The sequence below is a fragment of the Anser anser genome (genome assembly GCF_964211835.1).
Source record: "Anser anser genome assembly, chromosome: 14".
NCBI lineage: Eukaryota > Metazoa > Chordata > Aves > Anseriformes > Anatidae > Anser > Anser anser.
The window spans coordinates 10,695,243-10,722,086 of NC_139735.1; the positions used below are offsets into that span (position 1 = coordinate 10,695,243).

Sequence of the window (26,844 nt, forward strand, 5' to 3'; positions counted from 1 at the left end):
CAGGCTGGTTTCCGGAGGTCCTTCTTGGAGGAAACTAAATTAAATTAAATGGGGATGGGGGGGGGGGTTAATTTTAAAAATTGCTGTTTATTTTCACAACACCCAAAACCGTGCATGGCAGCAGGGAGTGTCCCGCAGAGAAGCAGCGGGGGGATGGCAGCAGTTACTTTTCACTCTTGCACTGCTACTGGCTCGTGCTGGGTGCCTTTGCTGGCACAGAAAGCACTCGAGGGCAGGGTTTCACCGGCACTTTGAGGGGTAAAAGCCACCGCTTCCACGGGAAGAAGCAGTCTCGCCGTTTGTCCTGCCCTTGCACCAGCTCCTCCCTGGTGTGCAGGTGCGTGAGCCGATTAGATAAGTGACCTGGGTTAAAACCAACCTGGAGGGAAGGAAAGGTGAGATTAAAAGAACAGTGAATTTATTTCACTGGCATGGCTGGTTTAGGCTGGCAGAGTTTATATCAGAGCATGTGAAATGGCGATGAAAAGCCTTTTCTTTCCACGATGGTTCTGAGTTTTTGGACCAAAGCTTTGTTATTGTTGTGGGATGTCTTTTTCTTGTAGCTGAGCATTTGTCAGAGAATTCTCCTCATTTTCATTCACTCTTGGCAGGGAAAACTCAACACTTCCTCGGTGAGAGCTCACTGGAGCAGGACTAGGAAGAGGAGCATGGCGAACTCCAGCATAGCTACTGAGAAAAACCAGAGCACGTAGTGAGAAAGTGCCTCTTTGGTTTAGGGCTTTAACAAATTACCTGTGTAAGCAGGAGTTTTTCCCAAGAACTAATTTCACTTCAGTTGGTTCAATTTCACACTGGCCCCATGCACAAATGCAGTTTGGCGACCTGTTTTTGCAGGCTTTACTCGGGGAGTAGCATCTACCCATGGCTGTTTCAGCGAGACTTCAGGGTTCATGGCCGTGAACTCCTTTGTGGAGCCTCTGAGCAGCAAATCGGGGGTCTGTGGTTGGTATTTGGGATGATGGATTTTGAAGGATGGGGAGTTTGAGTTTGGTGCTGGGTGAATCTGCAAAGCGAAGGATGGGAATTTCAAGTGAAATTTTCTCCAGCAGCCGGGCTGTGGCAGGTCAGGAGCTGGCGGCTGTTATCGGAGCAGGCTTCAGAGATAGGGGTGCTGTGCTCGGTTCATCACCCCAAGTCCAAGTTCCTTTCCTGGTGATTTCCTACCCTCCTGCAGATAAGCTGCAACTTGCTGCGGCATTTGTAGCACTGGGAACAGCCCTTGTCTGGAGCTGCTGGACCTCCTGGAAACCTGGCATTAATGAAAGGGTCACCGTCCCTTCTGTGGAGCGGATTGCTCTGATTAGGGCCGATCTCCAGCGCACAGAGATCACCCTCAGTGGTTTGCCCCTAGCAGATAACTGTCAGCAGAGGCGGCAAATGGCTCAGGGAAACTCAGTTCTCTTTGGAAGCTAACCCTCAAGGCACGTTTCTGCCATAAAACCACCACCTTTTCCCCTCTACAGAAAAACCAAGCATTCTGCAAACATCCCTGTGTGCTGGCAGGGCCGCTGCTGGAGGAGCAGGGGACGTCTCCTACCCGGCGTTGGGCAGCTGGGTGGCCGCAGCGGTGCGGTGAGCTGCTGGCGTGGGTCACTGCTCCAGCACACCACTGCCAGAACAGGCGGCGTGCGGCACTTCGGTGCTCGGGGTATCCTAATTACCACGGCTTGGCTCACTGAAGGGAGGGAAAACGCATGGGTATTTGCACGGCGATGTTAGCGCAGCCGTATTTTTCTCCTCGGGAAACCCGTGGCTGCTGACGGCCACGGCTTTGACCTCCCTGGGGAGGCACTGATGAGATTTTGGTGTCCTGCACCTTGCTCGCCCTGCTGGCAGCTCAATCTGCGGGAGCACGGTGGTTTTCCTGGTAGCTTTCTCTTACTTTTCCCTTTCCTATGGTGGTTGAGGTGTTCTGGTGGCTTTCTCTTACCTTTTCCTCACCTGCTCCTTGCTTTAGCAAGCCTGTTCTCCCTTCTGTTCTGTGATTCCTTGCGTGCAAATCTCTGCTAACTGGGAAAATATCAGAAGTTCCACTCTGCTCTAACCCCCTTGATTTTATCTTTTTTTAAGAGTGAGGGACCGTCCCCTGTCTGGGGCAGGGTGCTGAGCTGCAGGGGCTCTCGAGCTGGCCCACACATCTGCTGCAGGAGTCGCTGCCCGTGCAGAGCCAACGTCAGCACTGAGCAAGCCCCGGCTCCAGCAGAGGTCTGAGCAGAGACTTCTGCCCAGCCCGTCGTTCAGGTCGGGGCACATTCTTGGGAGCAGCAGCTTACCCGTTCATAGTTCTTGCTTCAGCTGCAGCCTACCGAGGCATTTTTTCCCAGAGAACAAATCTTCCTTATCGGTAACTGCCCGGGTAGATTAAAAGATGGTAAAACAATGGAGGGTGAGCTGGGACAAGGGGAAAGGAGAGCTGCAAGCACGTTACAAAGCTCTCCCTGGCCATGGTGACTCTGCACAGCCCATCCCGAGGCCGGCTGCTGTGTCCTCCAGGACCCAGCTTGCTGCTGGCACGTGCCCGGGGGCAGCCGGTTGGCCTGGGCTGTGTCACTGCACGGTGGAGGAGGGCCACGGGGCAGGATCCTGCTTTGCCAGGGCTGAAGGTGCCAGGGGGCACGTTCCTCCTCGGCAGCCAGCCTGTGGCACTGACCCGTCACGTGCCTGAGCTCTGCGCTGGATGTGACTCTACAGTGGAGACTTGTTCCCCAGAAAATAAGGTTTTGAGATGTCTGTTTTGTTGTTTTTTTTTCTAGGTGGAAAGATGTGTGAGTAAAAAGGGAAGGACTTCTTGTTCTCTGTGGGGCTTTGAAAGGCATCCTCCATTGAAAAGAGGCCCTTGAGTTTAGATTTACAGCAGCCCGAGCAATTACCCGGCTGTATCTAACATCTGCCGCTCTCAAAGGATCTCTTGGTTACTTAGCTTTGCACGGTTTCTTTTCTGATAGTCACAGGTGTGTGTGCTTGTGTGCAGTTTCTTCACTCCTCCTGATGCAGGAGATACTTTTAAACCAGCGTGTCATCAGGTTGGGCTGACTTCCCATTCATTCCCACTGGATAAGAAGGATGTTCTGGTGTTCTGGTCAGCACCTCGTGGTTTTTTGAAAGGAGAGCAGGGTCAGCCGTGGTGTCTGGGCCAATCCCTCATTGCCAGAATACCTTCATTTAGCTCTTTTTGTCTTTAGAGACTTCTCTAAGTCTGCTTTACGTCTGAGCATACTAATGCACGTGAGCTGAGAAGAACTGTGGAGGGAATTGGTGCCAAAAAGAAGAGCAGGGTGACGGCTGTGCCCGGCTCCCAGAGCGATGCGTGGGCCCCCAGCCCCTCTGAGCTTGTGCCCGGGTGCAGCACGTGCCCGAAGGCTGTGCCCCCGCTCTGAGCACCTCCTCATCCTTCCCGTCCTCTGCCGGCGGCTCCCCAGCCTCGCGGTGGGCTCTGCGACCTGCAGTGGCTCCGTGGTGTGAGCAGCCACGTCCTGGTCCCCAACGTCTCTCCTGCACGCAGAAAGGGAGGGAGAGGGAGCCAAGAGGCATCCGTCAGCCCTTCGTGATGGTACAGCGGGGCTGCGCTGCTTGCCACGAGCTCCTCGGAGTAACCAATTGCTCCCAAGTGACAAGCCCCATCTTTCCATTTTCAGGCTATTTGTGAAAGGAGGGTGTTTTAATTTCGATTTTTAGTTTTGTTTTACTTTTGATGCCAATCTCTATTGTTTGAGGAAACTTTTGCTAGGAAACTGGGACTGGAGAAAAGGAAACTCAAAGACAGAGCGGCCCAACCCTTTGCAGGAATCTGTTCTCTCCTGAATGTTAAAGCTTGTCATTTTTTGATTTACTGGAAATGATTGGTGTTTCCTTTGTTCTCCTTTGCGGTGGCTGCTCCGATAAGCCCTGAGGGATGCTTTCCTTGGACAGGTCTGGAACAATTACAGCAAAAGAAATAAGGAAAGTAAACACATGTCCTGTTTTTCCCTATTCCATTTCTGTTAATCAGTGGTTTGCCTTGCTTCAGAGAGAGACTTGGGACCCTGCCTCTCTAATTCCTGGGGACTTTACAAGGCTGCAAACCCAGAAATACCAAATACTACAGAGCTATGTGGTCTGACCTTTGGGGTTTTGGAGAGCTGGCTCCTGGGGCTGGTATGGCTCAGAGACGGAAGTTCTTTTGGAGCTCGACGTGAAGCTTGCCCCGGCACAGAGCCCTTTCCATATGCAGAAAATCCCGAGTCCTTTCCAGGACCGGGGCAGGGGAGTGCTGCAGCCCCCGGGCTGAACAGGGCTGTGTGTGGCCCAGCAGCATGCAGGGGATGCTGTAGGTTGGATTCTGCTGATAAACACCCGCTGCTTCAAGGACAGGGCCTGGCGGATCTCAGTGCAACGCTGAATGAGTAACTGCAGCCAGAGCGAGTGCGGACGGAGACCTGGCCAGCAGTCATGTGCGGAGCGGTGCTGATGTGGGGAGCCACCTCCAGCCTGGTGCTTCCTAACGTGGGGTCCTCATGTCCCAGGAGAGCTGCTTCACGGAGCTGTGCCAGGGGCTTGCCCCTACGGAGTAGCCTGGGTGCCCCAACCCACGCAGCAGGAGACCTTCCCAGTGACGTGCCAGCTGCGGGACATCTCTGTGCCTTGGTTTCTCTCTGTAGAAACGCAGTGCAGCAGCCCCTGCCTCCATAGGGTTCTCCGAGGCTTGTTTGTATTTAGCGAAGCACTGACTTGCAGGGAAAAGGAGTCATGAAAACGCCCCCCGAGAAGGCACAGCCCGAGCACTTTGGACTGCTGCTGCTTGGAGCTGCAGGGACGAGCCTCGAGTGTGATGCTGCTTGCTGTGGGCACCTTTGGTGCAGCTCACTCAGTCCCAGTCCTTGGCCGCGTCCGTGACCGCTGTGACCAGCTGTTACAGTGCTGGGGAGGGAGAAAAGGGACCGCTGCCTCTGTTCCTGGAGGGCTTAGACATATGTGACCCTTGTGGGGACTGCAGCTGAGTGACCCACTTGTCCCATCCTGCCTACAGCTTTGTGTCCCAGGCCTGGCCGTGATCTGGTTGCTGCAGCACAGACACGACCCACGAGGTCCGAGGGGACACGAGGAGCCACCAGCTGGTCTGCTCACCACCCTTGTTCCTTCCTCCCGTGCCAGCCTTTAAAGCCAAGCTGAGGGTGAGGGCAGGGCACGCCGAGATGCTCCAGATGCCCCAGAAACCTTCCCCGTGGCTTTTTTCAGCTGGCACACAGCTGGCAGGCTGACGGTGGGAGCAGCTGGAGGGAGATACCCAGCAGCACTGTTCATAAAAGTCCAGATGAAGGATTGAAACACCTGCTAGCACCAGGAAAAATGTTTGCTCTGGGACGCTAGGAATTACACCCTGTGGTGCACATGGCTGCTCACATGCATAATTTCCTCATCATTGCCAGTTAAAGAGGCAGATGATGGATGGGCCAGTGTAAGCCAAGAGCAGAGTGAAGGCAGCAGGCTCAGTCCTTGCCAGGTAGTGGAGATGATGTCTTGCAAACTGTTCTCTTCCCTACCTGGATGTGTCACAAGTACTGCGAAGCATGTCCTCCTTTTCACTGCACGGAGGTATATAATAGATTCCTCTTCTCTTTAGACAAAACCCTTCCATAATAAAGTGCACTTCCATTCAGAATGGACATGTTTTTTAAAATAAACAGGGAGAATTCATGGCCATGGGAAAATCAGTGACAGATCTTCTGTTGATTTCCTCCCGAAACTCAGTCCAGTTCCTGCCCTGAGCAAACCCAGTTCAGACCACAGAGAGATGAGCTGGACTTGGTGCTTGATGGAAAAAGCTGTCAGCTACAAGCAGGGACTTGGTGCTGCATAGCTGCTTGCCAGGGAGAAGCTGGTCCCAGGGTAAAGGAGCGGAGCCGGCTGGAAGACGCAGAGACTGGATGTCTCTCCCATGCTCTGCCCATCAGCACAGCTTCCTTGCAAGAAGCTGCTGGAAGCTGATGGCTGCAGAGCCACCACAGCCTCTTCCTCAGTGCTCAGCTCCTGCTTTTTTACAAAAGCCCGTCTCTGCACGTGTTTTGACCCATGTTGTTTTGCTCGTAATGCTCAGCAGATGAAGACAGACGGCCAGGTGAAGACATCTGCCCCCGTGTCCTACCTGCAGCTGTCCCTGAGCATCCCCTGGTGATGCAGTGGCTGGACGCTCACTGAGGCTGCCAGGAGCAGACCGTGAAAACCTGCTGGTACCTTCCCACTCAGCACGTTTACTTCAGTAGCTCGGCTTCCTTGCTGCTCCCAAAGTGCTTGTGGCAGCATTAATTTTGTGCAGCAGCAGCAGCTTGTGGCAACTGTCCCTGCGGAGTGCTGTGGACAGCCCCTGCTCTCTGAAATTTCTTTGAGCCCAAACCCCCTGCTGCCCAAGCCTCACAGGGCAGCAGGAGATGTAGGTGAGCCGGTGACTTCCAGGGCATTTCTGGGGGTAGCACTTGAAGTAGGTGCAGGTGGAGTGCTTAGCCCAACCAGACGTGTGCTTTAGGTACTGCTTTCACTTCCTAACGTACTTAAAGAAGTGCTGGGTGAGCTGCAGGGAAATAGCTGGAGACGGATTACAGACACTTACCTCTGGAGCCCTTGCTGGGTCCCGTGCTGAGCTGACGGTGGTTGGCAGACCTCTGACAAGCTGCTGGGGCAGTGTAGCTCAGGCAATGGACATCCTCACCCAGCCGCCTCTCGGCATCCTGCCAGGGACAGGCTGTGGCGATGGGCACGGGAAGCACAGAGATCCCCGAGCTGGCCAGGACGGGCCAGGCAGCCCCATGGCAGTGTGTTTTTCGGCTCACTGCATGCACGTCCCTATCCCTCAGGGCATCCAAGGCAGCAGCATGCTCCCGCATCCACCCTGGCTCACGTGCACGCAGCCCAGCTCCCCCAGCACCATTTCCCAGGTCAGCCCGGGGAATGTGCCCTGCGCCCTTGTCCCTCCCCGGCCGATGTCACCGGCTGACTCAGCGCGCCGTTGCTCTGGATGTGCCGCCTGGGCACTGAAATGGGAAGAACTATAAAAAGACTTATAGCAACATTTGGTAGATACTGCTGCTTGGGGAGGCCTCGCTTTTCTCACAAGGCTCTCTGAGGTGCTTCGGAAAAGGGCTGCCTTCCAGAAGCTGCCGAGCCCTCGCCCTGGGATAACCAGCTGCCAGGAGCGCACGTCGATGGGCTCGTGTCGGTGCAGCCGTGCCACTGGCTGCTTCCAAAAAGCCAGGCTGGGACCTTGCTTCTTGTCCCCCGTGGCTGTTTTGGTGCAAACCTCTCCGAGTGTGATGGGCTACGTGACTTGTCAGGGTGGGTCTCGTCTGTGAGTGTGCAAAGCCTGGAATGGGGCTCGAGCTTTTCAAAGGGAAGGGTTAAATGTCAGGCTGAAAGGCTGGCTCTTTGGCACCGCAGAAGAAAGGCTTTAATGTCCTCTTAAGTTTCGTAACATCCCCTTCATCTGAAATTTCTTTGAGCCCAAACCCAGTCTGGGGGCGTAATGAATTCAGCGTTCTCCCTTTATTAGACAGCTCTGGCTTCTGCAGTTTTGTAAACATCCCCAAATCCACGTGGCACTGTAGTAGCTGTCTGTCAGCTGCCTATCTCCAAGTGCCTCTCAAGGGGAAGAGAGATCCTGGATCCTGCTCCCAGTCACAGAGAAAAAGGGATCAAGGTTCAGATCCCAGTCTTGTTTACGGGAGGAAAACTCGCCTTATGTTGGGATCGGGTCTCAACTGGTGCAAGGTCAATGTCTTGAGTGCCTGCTGGGATGGAGCCTTGTGAGTTAAGTGCTGCCTGAGCTGGTGGTCCTCCTAGCAGCACCCATTTAGTCACAGGATTGGGATTCATTACTAGAAATTGCCTGTTAAAAATTAAAACGTGGGTAAATAGCTGTAAATCGGGTCACTGAGCTCATGGGAAAAAAAACAAAACAAAACACAAAAACCAACAATGGCCAGGCTCATTGCACAGCTACCTGGCGTTGTGGATGTTCTCCAGGAGCGCTGGCGCTGCTCTCAGCTGATGACTGCTGAGCTGGGACCGTGCAGATCCTGCCCCACGTGTGGCAGGTATTGCAGTGACCCGCGTGGAGGCAGAGCCGAAAGCTGGGCGATGCAGAGGTGTGTCGTGGCCAAAAGGATGGTTTTTGGCAGCAGGTTGGTGGAAAAGGGCTTCCCCGCGGCCTGAAGGGTTTGCCTAGCATATGCGGTGTAGAGGCAAGATTTAGAAACTGGAGCTGTTTGATGGAGTCTTTTTAAAGCTGCCATTCCTGGCTGCAGGGCTGTTTGCTCCAGTCCAGGTTGTTGAGTCTCAGAGGGGTTATTGTTGCTGATTTTAAATCGCATCTCTTTCTTTAATAGCCGAGATAGCAGGTTTAGGCCGTTATCTCCTGGGAAGACTCTAAAATAGGCACCTAAAAACCCGGTACATTTTAAGAACTACCAATGCCTTACAGAACCTTGACGAGCATTTAATTTGGAGACAATTCTGCAGATGTAGCACATCTTGGCAATTGTTTTCTCCCCTTTTTATTCTGTTAATAAGAATGCATGGAAACAAGAACGTCATTCGTTAGGAATCCTCCTGCTCTGTTCCTCTTGCCTGTTCCTTACCCGCTCTCCTGACCCTCTCCCCGTGGCACACGGAGATCTCCACGGTGCCTGGCTGTGTTTCTGCACACTGAGCAGCCGATGTCTGACACCAGGTGTTCTGCAGTGGTTTAAGATCACCAGTTATGGTGGGATCACCCTTGGTTTGCATGGTCTCTGCATGCAACCTCCAACGTAATGAGGATGCAGAGAAAAGGCTCGGCTTACTCTCAAGCACTGGATACATTTCTACAAATTTCTGCACCGAGCCTTTTTCACAAAAAGGTCTAACCTGAAGCCTCTTGCAGAATTTTCTGTTGAATTAAAACAGTTATTATGATTTTTTTTTTTTATAGCAAGGGAAGCTGTAGCTCTCTGGGCTACCTGCTGTAGGAGAAAAACCAGGCACCATATGCAATGTAGCTATTGCTCGCTCTGTCTCAAAAATGCCGAACTAGGGGAGAGAATTCGTCCCACCAAACGCCCACTAAGCACATTTTGAAAATCTGGTTTCTCAGCCTTTCAGGAAAGGAGAAGCAAAATCTAGCTATGTTCTTCTTGCCTGCTGGAACCGGGCCCTGTTTCATGAAATTAAATGGCTAAGGAGAAAAAAAAATATATCCAAGGCAAAGATGCTATTCTCAACAAAGGGAACAGTATATGCAACAGCTTCTGCAGCATTCCTGCAACATGATGTCTTTCCTTGCAGACTCTCAGTTAGGGATTGATTGTCTAAGCAGAGAATTGCCCGATTCAGAAAGGCTTAAGGCACACTTCATGAACTGTTTGCTAAGAGGATGAATAGATGGGCATGTGTGTATATAAATCTATAAATCATGCCTTGTTCTGCCCTGAAGAGGACAGCTGAGATTGGATTCTTTGTCATCTGATTTCATGTTCCCCGGCCTAGGGATAAAGGCAGCAGTGTTATGCACATGGGGTCAGGATTCGATGCCGCGGCTCCGGAAGGACAATGCGTGGAAAACAGGAGATAACGCTAGTTGTGAGGGCTGGAGCTCACAAAGGGAGCAGCAGCATCCACGCAGCCCTGGCGTGTTCACGGTTAAGGGAAAGTCCCGACTTCATCTCCTTTGGGTTCTCCTTCGCACCAATGGGATTTTTTACATGAGCAATACGTGGGTTCTGGTTCAAATCCACATGGTGTTTGGCGGCACTGCTGCCCCCAGCTTTGCTGCCCATCCCCGGCCTTGCCCTGCCATGCCCGCTGAGTCGCGGCGCTGATGCAGGCGCGGGGCTCGGGGTAGCCAGGAGCCCCGGCTGTGCGAGAGCCGTGACTCATCTCTCGCCTGGCTTGTGCTGGGTGCGCGGAGTGAAGCGCAGGAGATGTGCAGAACAAAAGGCTTTGCTCGTCTCTACATGGCAGCTTCGTGCATCTCGCTGGCCCCTGCGTGCGGTTTCCCCCCGTGATGACGTGCTGGTGGGTGGCAGTGCGCAGTTCCTGGCACAACCCGGGTGCGATGGGTCCAGCTGCACAGAGGTGCAGGGTTTGGTGGGCTCTGCTCTGCCCCCGGCCCCCGCCAGCCACGTGCGGAGCTCCCCCGCAGCCCTTCCAGCCACAGCTTTGTGCTGGGTAGCTGGCACAGCAGCATGGGATCTCCCGGGCACAGAGCTTCACTCTTACAAATTAACTGTAAGCCACCAAAGGTCAGCTCCCTTTTGCTGTAATATGTTTGAAAGGATTGAGAAGAATGAACAAGAAGTGAAAGATTTTTTTTTTCCTTGACAGTTTTCTGGGTCATCCAGTATTCCTCCATTCTCTTTCCTCTTCCTTCATTTCGAAGGACTAACTCCCAAGTAAAGACTTAAGAAGTTTGTCCCGCGTTTGGAGGATGTCAGAGGTAGTATGTAAGGGTTTTTTTGTTTTGCTTTGTTTTGTTTTTACATGAGCTCTTAAGCTGTAAAATATTATCAGCTACTGCATTTCCAAGCAGCCTTTCAGTCATTGCCCTGCCTGGGGAAATGAGTAACAGGGGAGAGCTGAAAGCACGGGCAGCGGTCCCGTGTTTGTGGTTCTCACTTGTCCTGCCCTCCCCAAATTGCTCCCGGAGGCCACTTGGAGCTGTCTGCCTGCTTCGCCTGCCACAGGTGACCTCTCCTCACTGGTGGTTGGGAAAACTTGGTCTTTTGGTCTCAGGGAAGGCTGGTTACCTGTCCCAGCCGTCTCCCAGTTCTGGCAGAGCTGCCTTGGCAGGAGCAAGCTGCTTTCCAAAGGCCACGCTTAGAAGAAACCCTCCTGTCAACAAACGTAGACGGTGGGTTTTATTTCTTCTGAATGGGTGGTTTCTTCTCTCCGAGGGGATTCCTCAGTCTCCCCAAATTCCTCATTTGGTGGTTAGATCTCATAAAAGTCATCTTCCTTCTAGAAATACTGCTTCTTGCTAATGCCAGGCCACCGACGTGCTGCACGGTGCAGAGAAAGCCAAACGTCCTGGGCTGGCGAGGCGGCTAGCCAGAGGGATGGAGAAAGCTTTGGAAATGGGTACCCGGCCTGCTGGCTGCCTCGTGACCCTTTGCTAAATATGGGCCGCGTTGCATTTAAAAAAAGCAGAGGGGATGGGAAGCCTGGGGGGGTTGCTAGTAACAGTTGCAGATGTTACGCTCTGGGTTTATTTGTTTGGATCTCCCGAGCACACTGTGATCCCAAACTTTTCCGCTCTGACGGAGGAACTGGGTGAACCAACAGCAGTACTTTTAGTCCTGCCTGAAGCGGATGAGTGTCCACGGCTCCCGGTTCACACGCGCTTCCTCTTCCCCCAGGGTGGCAGCCCCTCATCTTCATCACCCCTTACCCTAAGAGCCAAATGTGGCTCCTCCTTCACCTGGCACTGCCTCTGTTCCCCCCCAGCAAATAATAGCTGTTCTCAGGTCTGGGGTTTTTGACCCAATGTTGCTTGTCAAGACTACGTTTCCATGCGGTATTTGAGGTGTGGGAAGGGGTTTCCACAATGGTCCATATTTATCTTCTGCATATCAATGTTTATCAGAAATCATCCTCATTTTCTGAGAAGTTGCAGTTTGGAAATCAGTAACTTTCCTCTTAGCGCTTCCTATTCCTCATGTTTCTGAAAATCATTCCCTGCCTCCAATGAGCTTGTGACAGGTATACGGCATGCAGGGGCTGTGTCCTGGGAATTTCTCACAGTACTGCCAGAGATCAGCCTGTTGCATCCAAAACAAAGTACTTCAGCTTTTCTTCCCTTATTAAAATAATAATTTTCCCGTATGTAATGTTCCTCAGATCTCCTGTGCAAACATCAGCTTACCGGGCTGCTAGACACAGGCTCGTTTCTGCCTCACAGACAAGGAAGGCAAGGCAGAGAGCAGGCAGCTAACCCGCGAAGGTCACACCACCGAGCAGCAGCAGGGCGAGGGCTGTAATACAGCAGATAACCTGCTCCTTCCCTCCTGCTCCGGTCAATGCCGCGCGGCACCGGCAGTCCAAATTAAGAGATTATAATGCATAATCCATACCGGCGTGCCAAGAATTCTCCAAATCGTATTATACTGTCACACAAAATGATGACTCATTCGATAACACAGCCCACAACCAGTTCCTTTATGTTAAAATTACATGGACAAGACTGGGTTTAAAAAGAAAAATGAGGGCTTGTTATGTGTGTAGTGAATGCTGAGCTAGAGACGCTTTCTTTGAAAGAAATGGAGGGGGGTATTTTTATTTTGGCTGATGCTGAAGGAGCATTTGTGAGCGTGTTTGTTGACAGTGGTGCTTGGGACCAGAGATGCTGACATTCCACTAACAGTAATAGGAACTGCCTCTGTTCGTTTCTAAATTGGAAATTCTTCCTTACATGGGCCCAACCCACCCTCCGCCCCCGGCGAAGGAAAGGGCATTCGTCTGGGACTCGCAGATGGAGCATCTCCCAGCAGAGCTGGTGCCTCTGGGACCGCGGGGTCACGGCCACAGGTCCCTCATCTCCCCATGCCCTGTGCAAAGGGCAGGGAACGACCCACGGCTGATGCTTTTTGGTTCTCTGGACAGCAAGCGCCGTTCATCTACAGGGATTAACGGCGCAGCAGAACAAACAGCCGCACTCTTCCCAGAAAAGATGCTTTCCCCGAGTCTCCTCGTCGATGCTTCCTCTCCACTGGCTGCTCCTCGTTCCTCCCTGCAGCCTCATCGTCCTCGCTGCAACCCCGGCTTCTGCCCCTTATGGCTGCCTCTGCAGCTGCTTGGTGACCGTGTTACTGCTCGTACCAAAGCCGTTCGGGATGCGGCTCATGGGGGTGACACTGTACTGAGCCCTGCCGCACTGTGGTGTCACCATTTCCTCTCTCTGCCTGGGCTGCGAGTCCTGCAGCCAAGGAATCCATCGCCGGGTCCTTTTTGCCAGTGATGCCCACACCTTCTCTGGCTGAGAGTTCCTCCGGCTTCTTGTCACAGATTACTTTTCCATACGCTGCACAACTGGCACACATCGCACCGCTCGCTGCATGGTGGATACAGAAGTGCCGTCAGGGCAGATGGGCACTGCTGCTTCTGAAGCCTCACGGGGTTTCTTTGACCATGGGATGGGTCCAGCTCTGCGGGCTGCATTTCCCTCTCTGCGTCAGATCTCATGGGTTACCTCTGGCCCAACACCATTTTGCCCTGTCTCCCAGAAAATGTGCTTTAATCTCCCCAGCTTTGGGTAAATAAGCCTCACGGCAGCCAAATCTTCAGCAGGCAGTAAGGGCTCGGATCAGGAAACAGCTTCAATTGCTGAGCAGTCAAGGCCAGTTCAAGAAGCTCTTTGGAAGGTGCATGTTTTCCTACTGTTGCGCTGGAAGCTTCTGCTTCCCTTGATTTCTTAAAGCGAAAAAAAAAAAAAGTAAAAGCCAGTTTCTGTGTGACCTGTGAGGACCCTGTGCATCCTGTGCTAACGCTGAGAGCAGGGGAGGAAAGCAATTGCTTGCAGCAGTTGGAACGTGTGGGTGGCAGGACGGCTTTGCACGGTGCCGGAGGACGCTCTGTACATGCATCCCTCCTAAACAAATACCTCCCAAAACGTGGATTACGGGAATTCAGGGAATTCAGGGAACAACAACTTTTTTTTTTCCTCCAAGTAGGAGCGATGCTCATTAGTACTCTCTTTCCAAAGGTGAGGTGCAGAGGCTGGGAGGCTGGGAGATGAGAGACATCTGTATTTAGCAGTCAGACCTACTGCCTCCCCGGGCAGTCACCGAGCCGCTAGCTCGGGGGGAAGGAAGCACGAGGTGCCAGCGGGAGTGGGGTTTGTGCAGGGGGAAGCACGTACTGCCATGCAGCACAGCTGCAAAAACGAGGTTTTTGCTGTGCGTGTGCCAGTAGGAACGCAATTCTTTCTGTGGTGCTGCTTGGTGTGTTCATGCTGGGTACGTACTTGTTGAAGAAGGTGCGTCCCATGTCACCAGCGTGCGCCTCGGAGGGACCGTGTCCTGTTCCTTCCTCTTCTAGGTGTGGTGGCATTTGCTTGCTGGAAGACCCTTGTAGGTTCATGCAGTCAACTCACGTATTTTTCCAGGGTATTTCTTGTCTGCAGTCTCTGACAATTCCCAGGGAGCTCCCGCTTAGTAGGGGAGGGAGAAGGAGAGCTCAGGGTGAGATGTAGTGGAAGTACTCTGGACGGTCTCAGAGCTCCAGACAGCTGGGGCTGAAACCAAAATGGATGCTCCAGGTGTCTGCTCGGATTTAGAGTCACAAAGAAAAGAAAAGAGAAGAACTGAAGGTGCAGGGGTGTGAAGCCAGAGCGAGAGGTGACAGCCCTGGGGCCGTGGAGCAGCGCTAAGTGCAACTCCCCAGGCAACTGCTTGCAAGCAGCAATCTGGCTTCCACGAAACGATGGAGATTTGGGGAAGCCCTAAAGGTGGCAAAAGAAAAAAGGATAGGTATGGGATGAAGGTTTTCAGTGGAGGTAAGCCCTGAACAAGACAAAACTGGCCGGTTTGAGAGAGGGAAGCACCCAGCAGCTGGGGCTATCGGCCCCCTGCCGTGCCCCCCATGCAGCTGCCCTGGGAATGGCAGGAGCTTGTGCCCCGCCGGCACAGGGGGGTCGCTGCCCCGAGGGGGGAAGACCGACGGAGCTGTCAGTGCTTTAACTCACTGTTGCTGAAAGAGATGAGCCTGTCATTATTTACTGCCATCTGTTAGATACACGAGGCTGACAGCTGATAACAGTGATACCTTACAACTCACATTGTCCTTCATCCTAAAAAACCCAACCCCCCAAGGGGTTTGTACAGACAGTGCGACTCATATGATGCTCTAAGGAGAGTTATAGCTCAGGCTGGTATCAATCAGCGGAAATTTAGCTGTTCTTTGGAAGTAATTTCCATCTCTGGAAACACGACGTTGATGAGTATGTTTATGTGAGTGTTACCATTCAGTGCAGCCCATACCACCTCGTGAAAGGCCTGGGCTGTTTACACAGCTATAGGAGGGTTTGAACTGGATCCCTGTCTGTAACAAACCTTAGGTGGAAGTCAACCATGTTTGATTCAGAAAGAAATTTGTCTCTTTTCTTTTTTTGTCCCAGATTTTAAAGCCCTGGGTTGCGCATCCACACATGGTAAGATTTAGAGGCGATTCAGGCGAGCTGGGAAGTAGACGTCTTACGTCCATCTGTGTAATACAGAGTGCCTTTCAGATCCTTTTTCTCTTGCATGGTATTACCCTGAGTTGAATTTGGAGGGGGGAGGAGAGGGGCACAGAAGATGTAGTGGGAGAAGCAACAGCACAGCATGCATGCCTCAACACAGCTGGATCCAACATGGGTAAGGGGCTGGGGCTGCTCCCTTCCCGAGCTCTGCTCCCGAGCCTGCTGCTGGCTGACGGGGTGACCTTGTACATGTCTCCTGTGCCTCAGTTTCATCACCTGTAAAAAAAGAATAATGTCACTAACCTTGTCTGCAAAATGGTTTAAGACCTAGTAATAAAAAATACTAGGAAAGAGCTTGGGTGCTATTACTATTTTATGTCTGTAAGTGAGAATGCAGGTATTAAAGTGAAGGACACCTATGGGGGTCATTCTGTCCTTTGGTCAACACGAGGGTGAGAGAGGGAAGGGGATTTCTTCAGAGGAGCAGCCATCTGTCAGGCTTACAGAAGAGATTACTGAAGTGTGTTATCAATAGTTATCAAAGCTTGCTGGAGCAGAAATAATTTAAACATGCTAATGAGCCTTCATTTGTGGTCCCCTGCTCTGGACAGTTGGTTTCCTTTCTGCGTTTCTGCAGGCGGAGCAGTGACTTTGCATTGCCTTTCAGTTCCCGCTCCGTGCCATCTCCTGGTTCCCTTGTACTTTCTCAGTGTGGTTTCTGGGGAAGATGAAGTCATCTTCACCAAACTATTTCTCGTGCTTATTGTTTAGCATTGTGTGAAGCGGGTTATTTTAACAAACTCTACATTTTTACGATGCGGAGAACTAGGAGCATTGATTGCATTCCTGGAGGCTGCCTCCATGTCCTAAGGATGTGCATTTCCATGTCATTGTCTTCTATTTTTGTCTCATTTTGGGGGGGAGGAAGGGCTGGAACACCCTTGGGAAAGGCAGCGACCGTCTCTGGGCTGCTGTGGACGGGGTGTGGAAGGAGGGACGTGGCGTGTCTCCCGGTCTGCCCCCGGGGAGGTGGCAGGCAGCCCGCACACGGCGAGCACATCGCCTGCCCTGGCAGCCCGCAGGCAGCTGCGGAGCCCCGGCTGCGGAGAACCCCTCTGGCATGAAGACTTGTTTAAGCCCTAAAATAACTACCACTCCCTGCTGAGGGAAACTGGTCGGGATTAGGCAGAGCCTCCCGTTCCCCGCTGTGCAGTGAAACGAGGACTTTCCCCTTGGTGCTCAGCGTGGCTTTGCTCCCCTCCCCGTGTCCCCGAGGGGCAGCGCTGTGCGCAGTGCGCCAGCTCCTGCCCTGTGGCACCAGGTCTGGTGCTGGGGGCACCGCAGACAGCGGGAGACATATGCCAACCTAAGACGACAGCAGATGGGTGCAAGCACTTTTAAGAACAGCTGCTGGTGTCTCGTTTGATAATCCCATTTTTAACAAATCCATATGGTGGCACAAAATAGTGGAAATTAGGTTTTTCTGTCCCCTCTCATCTCCTGAGCCATACTTGACCCATTCAACGTGATCTAGGGATTAAAGACTTGTTATTCTAGCTTATTTTGCCTGCAATAGATCAGAGCCTGATTTCTGCCAGGCCGTTGAGCAGCTGGTGCTTGGCTCTCCCCCTTTCCACTTTATGTCCCAGGACATGTCCGAGTCCCTGCAGGCAACTTCTGCCATGGGAAGTGCTGGCCTTTCCCCACCACCATGCACCAACCCAGTGGGGTGGCTGCAGTGCATTTTGTGGCTCCCACCCTCCCGTTGCCCCCTTTTTAAAAGTAAGCAAGCAGTGCCAGAGAAGAAGGGCTCGGCAGCATCACCCCTCAGCGGGGCCAGCAAGGAGATGGAGCCCCTCGCCCTCCTCTAACTGGGCTACGAACTTTCTTTTCTGTCTGAGACTGGAAGATGGAAAAACCACAAGGCCGATTTCGCCGGCACCGGGTGTCCTTCGTCACCATGGCATCGGTGGGCTCCGAATTTGCCAGCACAAGGCTGGCCTCAGGCCCCAGCCGTGTCAGGGCGACGTGGGGCGCCTCACCCAAGGCCACCCCATGAGGGAACGAACAGGGATGGGGGGCGCCCCAGTCCTCGGGACCCCTCGGGGCAGCACCTCCAACACCCACCCGCGCCCTCCCGCTCCACAGCCCCCATTTATTCTTCTCCCTGAGGCACAAAGCGGGGTCCCGGGGGTGGCGGAGCCCCGCGGGGCCAACCAGCCCCCTCACAGCCGGGGCGGAGCGGGGCCGGCGGCGGGGCGGCCCCACAGAGAGGCGGGGGCTCGGCCCGGCTCGGCTCGCTTGGGCTCGGTTGTGCTCCGGGCCGGGGCGGAGCCGCCGTGTGGGGCGGGGGGCGGCGGGGCCGGGCCGGGCCGGGCGCTGAGGGAAGCGGCGGCGGCTGAGGGAGGAGGGAAGGAGGGAGGCGGGAGGCGGGCGCTGTCCATGGCCCTGCGGAGCGCCGGGCTCCGCCGCGCCGCCGAGCGGAGCGATGGGCAACACGGTGCACAAGACGCTGCCAGGTACCGCCGGGGCTCCGGGGAGGGCTGGGGGGTGGCCGCGGGTCGCCGCGGCCCCGAGCGGGAGACGGGGTCGGCGGCAGGGATGCTGCGGCCGCCGCCGGAGGGGTTCCCGCAGCCGGGCCGGTGCTGCCCTGCCTCCCCGGTGAGCCCTCCGAGCGGCTGGCTTCGCGTTTCCCCTTCTTCTGCCTTTTTTTTTTTTTTTTTTTTTTTTTTCTCCATGCAACTTTTTAATGCAGGAGGACATTGTTCAGAGTCACCGGAGGAAAAGTGTGTGGAAGCGGGTCTCGAATATTTCCTAGCCTGCCCTGGTTTTAAACTGCCTTTTTAGCCAAGCGTGCCCTTGCACGGGAGGCGTGCGGGTTCCTTTCCTTCGCAAGTTCGTAACTGTTGGGCTTTTTCCCCCCCCGAGAACCGGTGCATAATGAAAGCAGTTGGTCGCTATAGAATCAACAGTTTTGAATCGCTGAGCCCTTGCCAGCCTGTGTCTTCGGCTAGTTTGCTTTTCTTTTCTGCTCTTGCAGAGCTCCTGTCTTGCATCCTTTGTACTTTGGGCTCCCATAAATAAAAAGGGTATTATTAAACTTATTTAAAGAAGCAGGAGGACCTATTGAACACACACACACATGCCTCCCTGTAATCAGCCAGGGAGCTGAATATAGAAATAAAGAGAGGAATAGATTTGCATTTGGATGTGCCGTATATTGTCTTTGCAAAGAGAGGGTGCTTGGGACCTTCAAGGCACAAAAGAAAGCTTCTGGCTTGTGGGTTTGCAGTGAACCTGTGATTAGATTTTTAGTTGCAAGCTTATGCACCTTTTGCTTTCCGTTCCATTTAAATGGGAAATCAGCTACTTTCACAATAAGGAAGTTTGCATTTTTTTAAATACCTCACAAACCGCCGTTGTAAGGCGTGCGTGACCTTGGAGAAAATTCATTTCGTGGGTCAGCTTTTCAGCTGGAGGCAATGTCAAGGGACGTATGCAAAAAACCTGAGAGAGCCAGGGCTATATCCTCGGGTCAGGGGAGGTTCCCCTGGTAACGCTAGACCTTCCCCAAGACAAAATACCTGTACCTGCTGGCCATGGGATCTAGCTGCGAGCTGTTTTACAGAAGGCTGAGTTGTACCAGCCCTTCTGCCTATTGCTAGAGCAGTATCTCCTGAGCAGCCTCCCTCTGCACAGCCATACACACGTGAAGTTAAAAAAAGGGATGACATCAGTTGTACCGCAGTTCTGCGATTAAAGAGTTCCTAGTGGTGCTTCTAAAAGTCGTTGAGAAAGAGGAAAAGTTTGATGGAAAAAACTTAAGGCTTGATTTATGCAGACCTCCCAACTCTAGCATTGTTCTGGTGGCCTAGAAATACGCAGTCCTGTCCTGCCAGGTGGAGACCGTCTGTGGAGCGCTGCTTTGCTGGGGATAGTCCATTTGCAAACATTTGTCAAATTGCGCAAACCCACGCAGGACACTTGAACGTTGTTTGCTAATGTGCTGTAAGATGCCGGGAGCGTGTCTCTTCCTCAAATTCAGCCATGTTCAGTTCTTACGGGGTAACGATAGCCAAAAGAAGCTGCTAGCCTGTGACTGCAGAAAAGATTACGGGCATTTGCAATTTTAAAGTATATAAATGTATTTTGTCTAGCTGGACAGAATTCAGCAATTTTTCATATTGATCTTCTTGGGTACATTGTTTGTCTTTCATTAGCCAGATGTCATTAGGGAGGGAAGTAGGTTTAGGGCTGTTCTTGGAACAGTCATCTTGAAAATTGTAAAGTTCTTCCAGCAGACTGAATGGTTGGATGAAATCCTATTTATAAATGCTATGGCTGTTTAGAATTACTCAAAGATAATCAATCAGAATTAAGTCTTTCCTCTTTTTTTTTGTCCAAAGTGCACCTCTTTTTTTCACCCTGGCAGACTGAGCACTGCATTTTCACTCTTGTTTTAACTAACAAAGGAATTGCTCTCCCCTGCCCTATGTGCGTCAGTAGTTTATTTATAAACAAAAATAAAACTCCCCCAAACTAGCTTTGCCTACCTGTTGCGTTAAAATGATTAACTGTAGAAACCTACAGATGTTGTTCCCCTTTTGTTGTTTTGTTCACCATAAATAGGTGAAGGTGGAAAATGTCTTTCCTTTCTGATCAGATGTAGAGGAAGTGTGGAGGGACCTTCATCCTTAGGCTCCCGAAAAAGCCAAACAATCAACAATTCAGGTTTTCTATATAAATGTAAATACTCTCCTCAAATAGTGGAATTAATTTTTAAATCCTGTTGGGCACAGTTCAACTCATTTTTACATACAGATTTATTCAAAGAGGCTTTCGGCATTCGTTGCATCTTTAAATCCTCTCTGCCCACGTTTCCATTCAACGATAGCAGAGCACACGCCATCGGTGGGGCAGAAATCTGTATCGGGAGCTTGGGAACCCCGTGTTTGCCAAGTATCTCATGGTTAGCACACAATGGATGAAGGCATTGTCAAATTAGCAGTGAGGTTTCTACCCGGAGTGGTATTGAAATGAGTAATAGGCCGGGGCTAATGAAAGGCAGCTTCTATATTTGAACCGGTTGAGGAGGCATTGGAGTGGAAAGGAGCCGAGATGTGTCAGATGTGCTTAACACAACGGTCCTGAGGTGCTGGTGGAAGTCGCTGCTGTCAGGGTGGCAGCCGAGCGGGACGTGACACGTCCCCACCGGGCTGGCCGCTCCTCGCCCTCCGGCAGCTCCCTCAGGAGCCCGGGCCGGCAGCAGGCCGCGGTGCGGGAGCTGACGCTTGGACGCGGCTCGCTTTTATTTATTTTATTGCCTCTCTCTCCTTCACCCCCCTGCCCATTGTTCACGCTCATTTTGCGGGCGGGCGGTTAGGCAAGAGCGAATTCTTGGGTATTGAGGCACGTCGCTTTCCTGTCTCCTACAGGTGAGAGATAAACGAGGCGCGCGGCGTTGCAGGGACGTGGACGTGTCCTGGCCTGCGGGCCGGGCCGATGGCGGCGGTGGGTGCACTGCATTGTACGGCCCCTGGTCGATGCTTTGTCACGGCCCCGTACAGGAGTTGCTCTCCTGAGCCAGCTCGTCGGCGAGCAACGCCCCTCCGCACCCCAGCCCTTGTGGGTGGTGCGAATTTCTCCGTGCTAATTGCTTTCCTCCGGTAGGGCTAGCAGCTAGACGAGGCCAGGAGACTCCACGGTACTTGAGGACAAGCAGGCTGGGAGAGGTTAAAATTCCCCTGACCCGGAGAAGCCCTTACATGGGGCTGGAAGGTGCGGGAGATAGCGAGGAGGAACATCTAGGGAGCGTCGGGAAGCCAAGTGGCCTGGTGGCGGAGAGGGGACAGCTGCTGCCGCGGGAGGGCAGGGAGGGCCGGAGGCACTCGCCGGCCAGGGCGTGAGCAAAGGGCTTTGCAGTTGGGATGCAGTTGTTGATCCTGGCCCAAATAGGGCCGTTGGTATTTGACAAAGGAGCCAAATTCCCTTTTAAGAATCCGGCTGGGATCTGGTTGCAGCGCTTCTCCCACAGCCTTCCTCACAACTGCGAGGAATACCAAGTATGAGTGGCATTTGGGTCTGACAAAGACGAAGGAGAATGGGGCTTGTTCTGGGAGAAATGGCTTCAGTTTCTTATTTTCTATAAATTATTTTGCATTCTTACGAACAATGCTTTTAATCATTAACCCTTTCTCAGCAAGTCAGAAATCCCAAGTTTTGACCTTTTTCAGGCTGATGCTCGCACCTCTCAATCAGCTGCAAAATGGCGATGGTCAGTGCAGCGGGATTTTTTAGCTTGTGGGTAAAAGCTGACATTTCTGTGTGTCCTTTTCAGTATACTGATGCCTGTTGTCATAACGTACGTACTTCTTTTGAATGAGAGGAGTAATGAAGTCCATTTAGTGGAAAGAGACCTATCTGCCTTTTGCAGGGGGTAAAATCACATTTACAAAAAGCATTTTTGTTTAGGTTTGTTCTCTCGTCCCTCCTCCCCCTTTAGTTGCTAGTGATACACTGTAGGAGGAGTTCTCGGTATTGTCAGCAGGGAATCAGCTCGGTAAGGTTTCTGGTTTGGTTCCAGTTTGACCTCAACAAAACTACAAAATAACACTTCAGGTTGTTCTGGTTTGAGTGAAAAAGATATCTGTTCAGACCAGTTTCTGCTTTGGGTTTGGTTCAGCTCCAAGATTACAGGTGTTAATCCTGCCTCAGTACCAGCCCCATTTTGCCTGTTTTCCTGCCTCTCTCAGTCTGGGAGTTGAGGTTTCTACAGTCTGTCACTGATTTTGCTGCTGACTCCCTGCGTCACCCCTGAGCGTCTTTATCATATGGTGTCTCGTGTTTAAAGGAGGCAGGCAACACTGCTTGGCTCACATGGATATATGAGAGTTAATTAATTAACATGCAGACATGAAGCATCTCCAGGAAAAAGGTCACACAAGTGCAAAAAAGAGATTAATTCACTGCTTCTTTTGTAGCTTTCTGCTTTTCCACTCTTCAAAAGGAAACCTGTGAAACTGCTTAGCCTTCACGGTGATTTAGAGCTGGAACTGGCTGATCGTATACTGAGAACTATCTTTAACCAGCCTTGCACAGCACATACCCAAAAATGTGCCACAGCCAACTGGCGTGATTAATTCAGCGCTGCCACTGGATCCCGGCTGGTGAGACTGTACAAACGGCGGCACTCGAGCCCAGGAAGACATCGCCTCTCAGGGGAGGCAGTGCTAAGTGGAGCTGTGTGTCATGCCCCGTGGCCGGTTGCGCTGTCAGGCGCGCGCAGCACATTGCCAAGTGTGTCATTAAGGCGAGAGCACGCTTTGGTACGCTCCTTTGGTATGCTCTGACGCTGCACGGTGGTGTCCAGGTGCCTTCGCTTCTGTTTTATTGTTTACGCTCTAGAGGGGAATTGCGTTATGAAGAGGTAGGGTATCTGGTAAACTGCGCTTTTTCCTCTTTTATTTCTCTGGATAATTGCCGCTGGTAAGAGGGACCTGTGTGTCACCACCTGACCCTGGTGTAGCTTCAAATCTCACACCCAAGCCTGTGGTTGCAGGCAAAGCTCTTGGAGAGCCCTCACCGCAGGCAAAGGAAATTGCTGCTTCTCAGCACAATAAAACCTGACAACCTATGGAGGTGCTTAAGTGTGTTTAAGGTGTTTAATTTTAGGCAGTTGAGTTTGAATGTGCAAGCATTAATGTTTACTTGACATGAAAAGGATGAGTCACTCGGCAGCTTATGCCATGCTTTTCTTCCCATTCTAGTAAGGATCCTCCTCGTGTACCACGTTCAGTGACTTTTCAGTTAGGAATGAAGATAAGCACCTTGGTCCTCCTTAGCCCCACTGGATTCAGTTTCCGAGTTGCACTTTCGGACAGTCACTGCCCTTCTGCACAGTTTGCCTTGAAAGGAAACGTTTTCTTTCTCATCAGCATCCTACACTTTGCAGAGCCGATCCGTGCAGGTTGGTGGCTAAAATAAGAGCGGGCATTCCTCAGGTGGAGCACTGCGATGGTGGGGTGGGTTCAGGAGCGAAGCAGGGAAGCAAATCTGCTGCCCCCGGCAGGGGAAGAGCGGCGGCTTGTTTGCTGGGGTGGCTGCTTGCACAGTGATGAGGCCAGGTGTGATCCCCTGAAACGCCTGCCAGCTCTTATCTCAGCTGCCTTGCGGGGCAGGCGTGCGCAGCCTCCTCCATCTCTTCTCCTCGGGTCCCCATCTGCCTCGTCCCCTTCGTTCCTCTCCTTTCTTGCGCCCCGAGCTCCTTGGCTTGCCGCGCCTGCTGGTGCTTCTTGCCGCGGCAGCCAAACCTCGGGGCTGACTCACGCCGAGCACCTTCGCGGCTCCTGGTGAGCTCCGTGGCCTCGCGCTCCTTTGGTGGCCCGGCACCGCGTGGCTGGCAGAGCGCGCTGCAGACCGTACCCGCAGGGCAGACGCGCGCGGGCTTACCAAGGAGGCGGGAGCCCGAGGGGCTGTCGGAAGGGAGCTGTCTCCATGTCCAGTCTCGGGGAGGCTTTTCTGCCCGTGGCAGCTGGAGGAAGTTTTCCTGCAGGAGCCTTTCCATATTTTGCTTTGTCTTCTCACGCAGGCAGTTTCTCCACCTTTACCCTTGGCATCCCTCGCCTGCTGCCTCCTGGAGGGGCCAGCCCTGTCCGTGACCCACGTGCCTGTTTCGGTGGCCCTCATGCCCTTAGGTCGTGCCACCTCCCTACAAACCTCCCCATCCCATCCCACCGGGGGCCTTCCCAGACGCAGCACGGCCGCGAGCGGCGAGCTGGGGCCGTCCCTCCGGCAGGTGTGTGCCACGGGGAGGGCGCGCTTGGTGGGGAGGAGACGCTGTTCCCTCTGCGCTGTTCCCCATCTTGTTGTTGGCTCTGTTCTCTTTCCCCTGTATGTTAAAAAGCATGAATCACTAGCACTGAGACATCTGCCCGAAAGCCGTATCTCAGGATACCTGTGCCAGCTCCGCTCCACAGACCTGGCTGCCCTGTTGGCTCAGGCACCGAGCGCTGGAACATTCAATTCCTGGTGTCTGAACAGATGAAGCAGGGCTTCGGGGCGGAGTGAGGGAGGGGAAAGTGATTTCTTGCTTGTTAATTTGTTTTTCCCTCTGTGTCCAGGGAGATATCTTCCTCTGCTTTGTGTAAGCAGGGCTCGCTTTGCTCCTGGGAGCTTTTTCTCTCCCGTTCTTTCAGACCTCTGGCCGTGGAGCAGCTCAGAGGTCTCCCACCGAGAGGAGCAGACCCCATCCCTTTCCCTGCTCCTGCAAAACCGTGCCTTTTTTTTCCTTTCTACGCCAGCAGCACTGGCATAAAGAAACTGAATCAGAACACAGGGAACGACTTCTTGCTTGCTGCTGGAATTACACAGGAAGACTCTTTAAAGAAAAGCCATTTAACTGCATTTCAAAGCTTTTCAGTACGGCAGGGAAATCACATTTAGGATTTTTTAAGAGCTACTGATTCTTTGAAGGGAGAAAAATGGATGCGTTCGTGCTTGTAGAGTTAGGTACATGCACATAACAGGTTTCGTTTTCTTGTTTTGCTGTGGGTATTTACATAATAATGAGACTTCTGTATTTTAGGAATTGTCCTCTTTTAACCACCCATTTGTCCGTGACTCCTGTTTCCCTGTGATTGCACCCCTGACGGCATCGTGTCTTACGGCTACGTGGGAGAAATAAATAGACCACATAAAAGCAAACCTCTGTTTTTCGTAGCCTGTATAATAATGCAGGGAAGTCAGTCAAGAGAGAATTTCCCTGAGCGAAAGTTTTCCATCAGGTTTCCAAATGTCACAGAAAATAGTTGTTTGATTTTTTGCCCTCCTCCATAACGTGAATGTTAAATCTGCCAAACCCTGCTTGACAAGCCAGAGATAAAAGATAGAATATCCCACTCGGCAGCAGAAATGAAATAATTTCATTCAGGTTTATCTCTCTTTCCTCAGCGATAACTAACGCTGTGGCAACAGCTTTTCTCAGCCTGTTATCTGTTGTGGTCTCACTGGGGCACCGGCTGCTCAGCGTAACGTGCTCTGTAATTTATGGAGTGGAGTTCAGAAGTTATCTACTGGGCGCGATGCTGAGGTTGAAAGCATAAATCCTAATGAGGGGAAGTGGCTGTTTCTTGGGGCCTTGGCCTTGACTCGGTTGGATGGAGCTCTTTTTGGTAACAGAGAAAGCCTGAGCAGAGCTGAGGCTGGCGTCTGGTGGGAGCAGAGGGGTCGGGCTCCCCGTTGTGCCTCGGCTCCAGGCTGGCCTTACGGGGCAGGCAAAAGATCTGCCAGGTCTGGTGTCTTGATGGCGGCCAGAATCACTGCTGAGAGGAGGAGGGCACCACCGGGGCTGCGGCGCGTTGGGGGTGTTTGGGAGGAGGCAGGGCTGGGCTCGGGGCACGAGCTTTCCAGAAGGCAGCCGGATGATTAACGCCAAAGTCTTGGTGGAGTAGGGAAAACTGGAGCGATGTGGGTCACTGGAGGTCTTAAAGAGGAGGTTTGTTACTCACCGGCTGGGAGCAGCATCAGCGGGACTGGGCCCTTGGGGGTGAGGGTGGGCTTGGAGCCGCTGCCGGTGTCTGCGCCCAAGGGATGCCTCGGCGAGGGGCTCTTCTTTGGCGGTGCTTTCCCCAGCACGCCGTCCAAAGCTCCCAATTACTTCATCCTGCAAAGTGAAAGGGTTTCTAAGTCCAAACCTTGAAATCATTTACCAGCTGGCTGTTGCTTCACGTTTGGTGATAAAGGGCATTACCCGGTGTATCGCGCGGTGTCCATTGTGCCAGCTCGCAAAGCAGCGATAGCTTTCATACGGCGGTTCACGGGGACAAGCTACACAAAGTGTTTAAAGGACCTGACTTTCACCTGCCAGTCTGCAGCAGGGTTGCTCCAGTGCATGGCAGATGCCACCGTGTGCCAGCTGGGCTGGGGACACGGGTGCAGGAATGGGCCCGGCACAGCAAGGCCCTGCCAGCAGTGAGGGGCGAAACCCAAAAGCTGAGCATCGAGAGCGGGCGTGCAGAGAGGGGGAGCTTGGTGCACGTGGAGCTGCCCTTCCCATTGCACTGGAGAGGGCTTGCAAAGATTTCAGCCCTCCAGGCGTTTGGGCTGATGTCTTCTGGAAGGGAGACGTCTTCTGAAGAAGATGAGGCAGATCTTCACCCTGGCGTCGGATTTGCGAATCTTAAATAGCAATCGCCGTGTGGTTTGCCAGCAGCATAATGGCACTGCTCGTGCTGCCGATGCGATCGAAGGGAGAGGGTGAGAAGGACAGATGCTTCCCAAGTCAGAATTTCTAGGAAATCCGTCTCAGTTAAAGTTTATAAAACCTGATCTTAGCCAACAGACCCTATAGCGTGTCTTTAAATACCCCAGCCTTGGACAGCAGGTTGCACTGAGTCGTGCCTGGGGCTTGCTGTTATTAGGGGATAAAGCAAAATACAACCACACACAAAGAAAGACCAAATGCCATTAAGTATCCAAAATCAATGCCCTGATTTTGGGGGGGTGTTTCCAGAAAGGTCTGAGTGACAGACTCTTTCAGGCAGCCGTGGTCAGACCGCACTTTGATCGGTGTTTGCCCATCCGTGGTGCTGCCGTGGGGACGCTGGCCTCCTACTGACCGGCTCGGCAGCCGCCACCCTATGTAGGAA

At 52.7% G+C, this 26,844-nt stretch overlaps 1 protein-coding gene across 7 annotated transcripts in view; it reads left to right on the plus strand.

Moving 5' to 3' along the window:
- The window catches only part of NEURL1B (neuralized E3 ubiquitin protein ligase 1B), a 128,234-nt gene that overhangs the window by 76,461 nt on the left and 24,929 nt on the right, over positions 1–26,844 (plus strand). Inside the window, exon 1 of one of the 7 annotated variants that reach the window (XM_083799291.1) lies at positions 17,563–17,718. The exons of 5 other annotated variants lie outside the window; for them this stretch is intronic. In XM_083799291.1, the coding sequence (XP_083655417.1) occupies positions 17,688–17,718 (31 nt within the window). In that variant the 5' untranslated portion in view covers positions 17,563–17,687. One more of the 7 variants, XM_083799292.1, reaches the window with a different exon arrangement.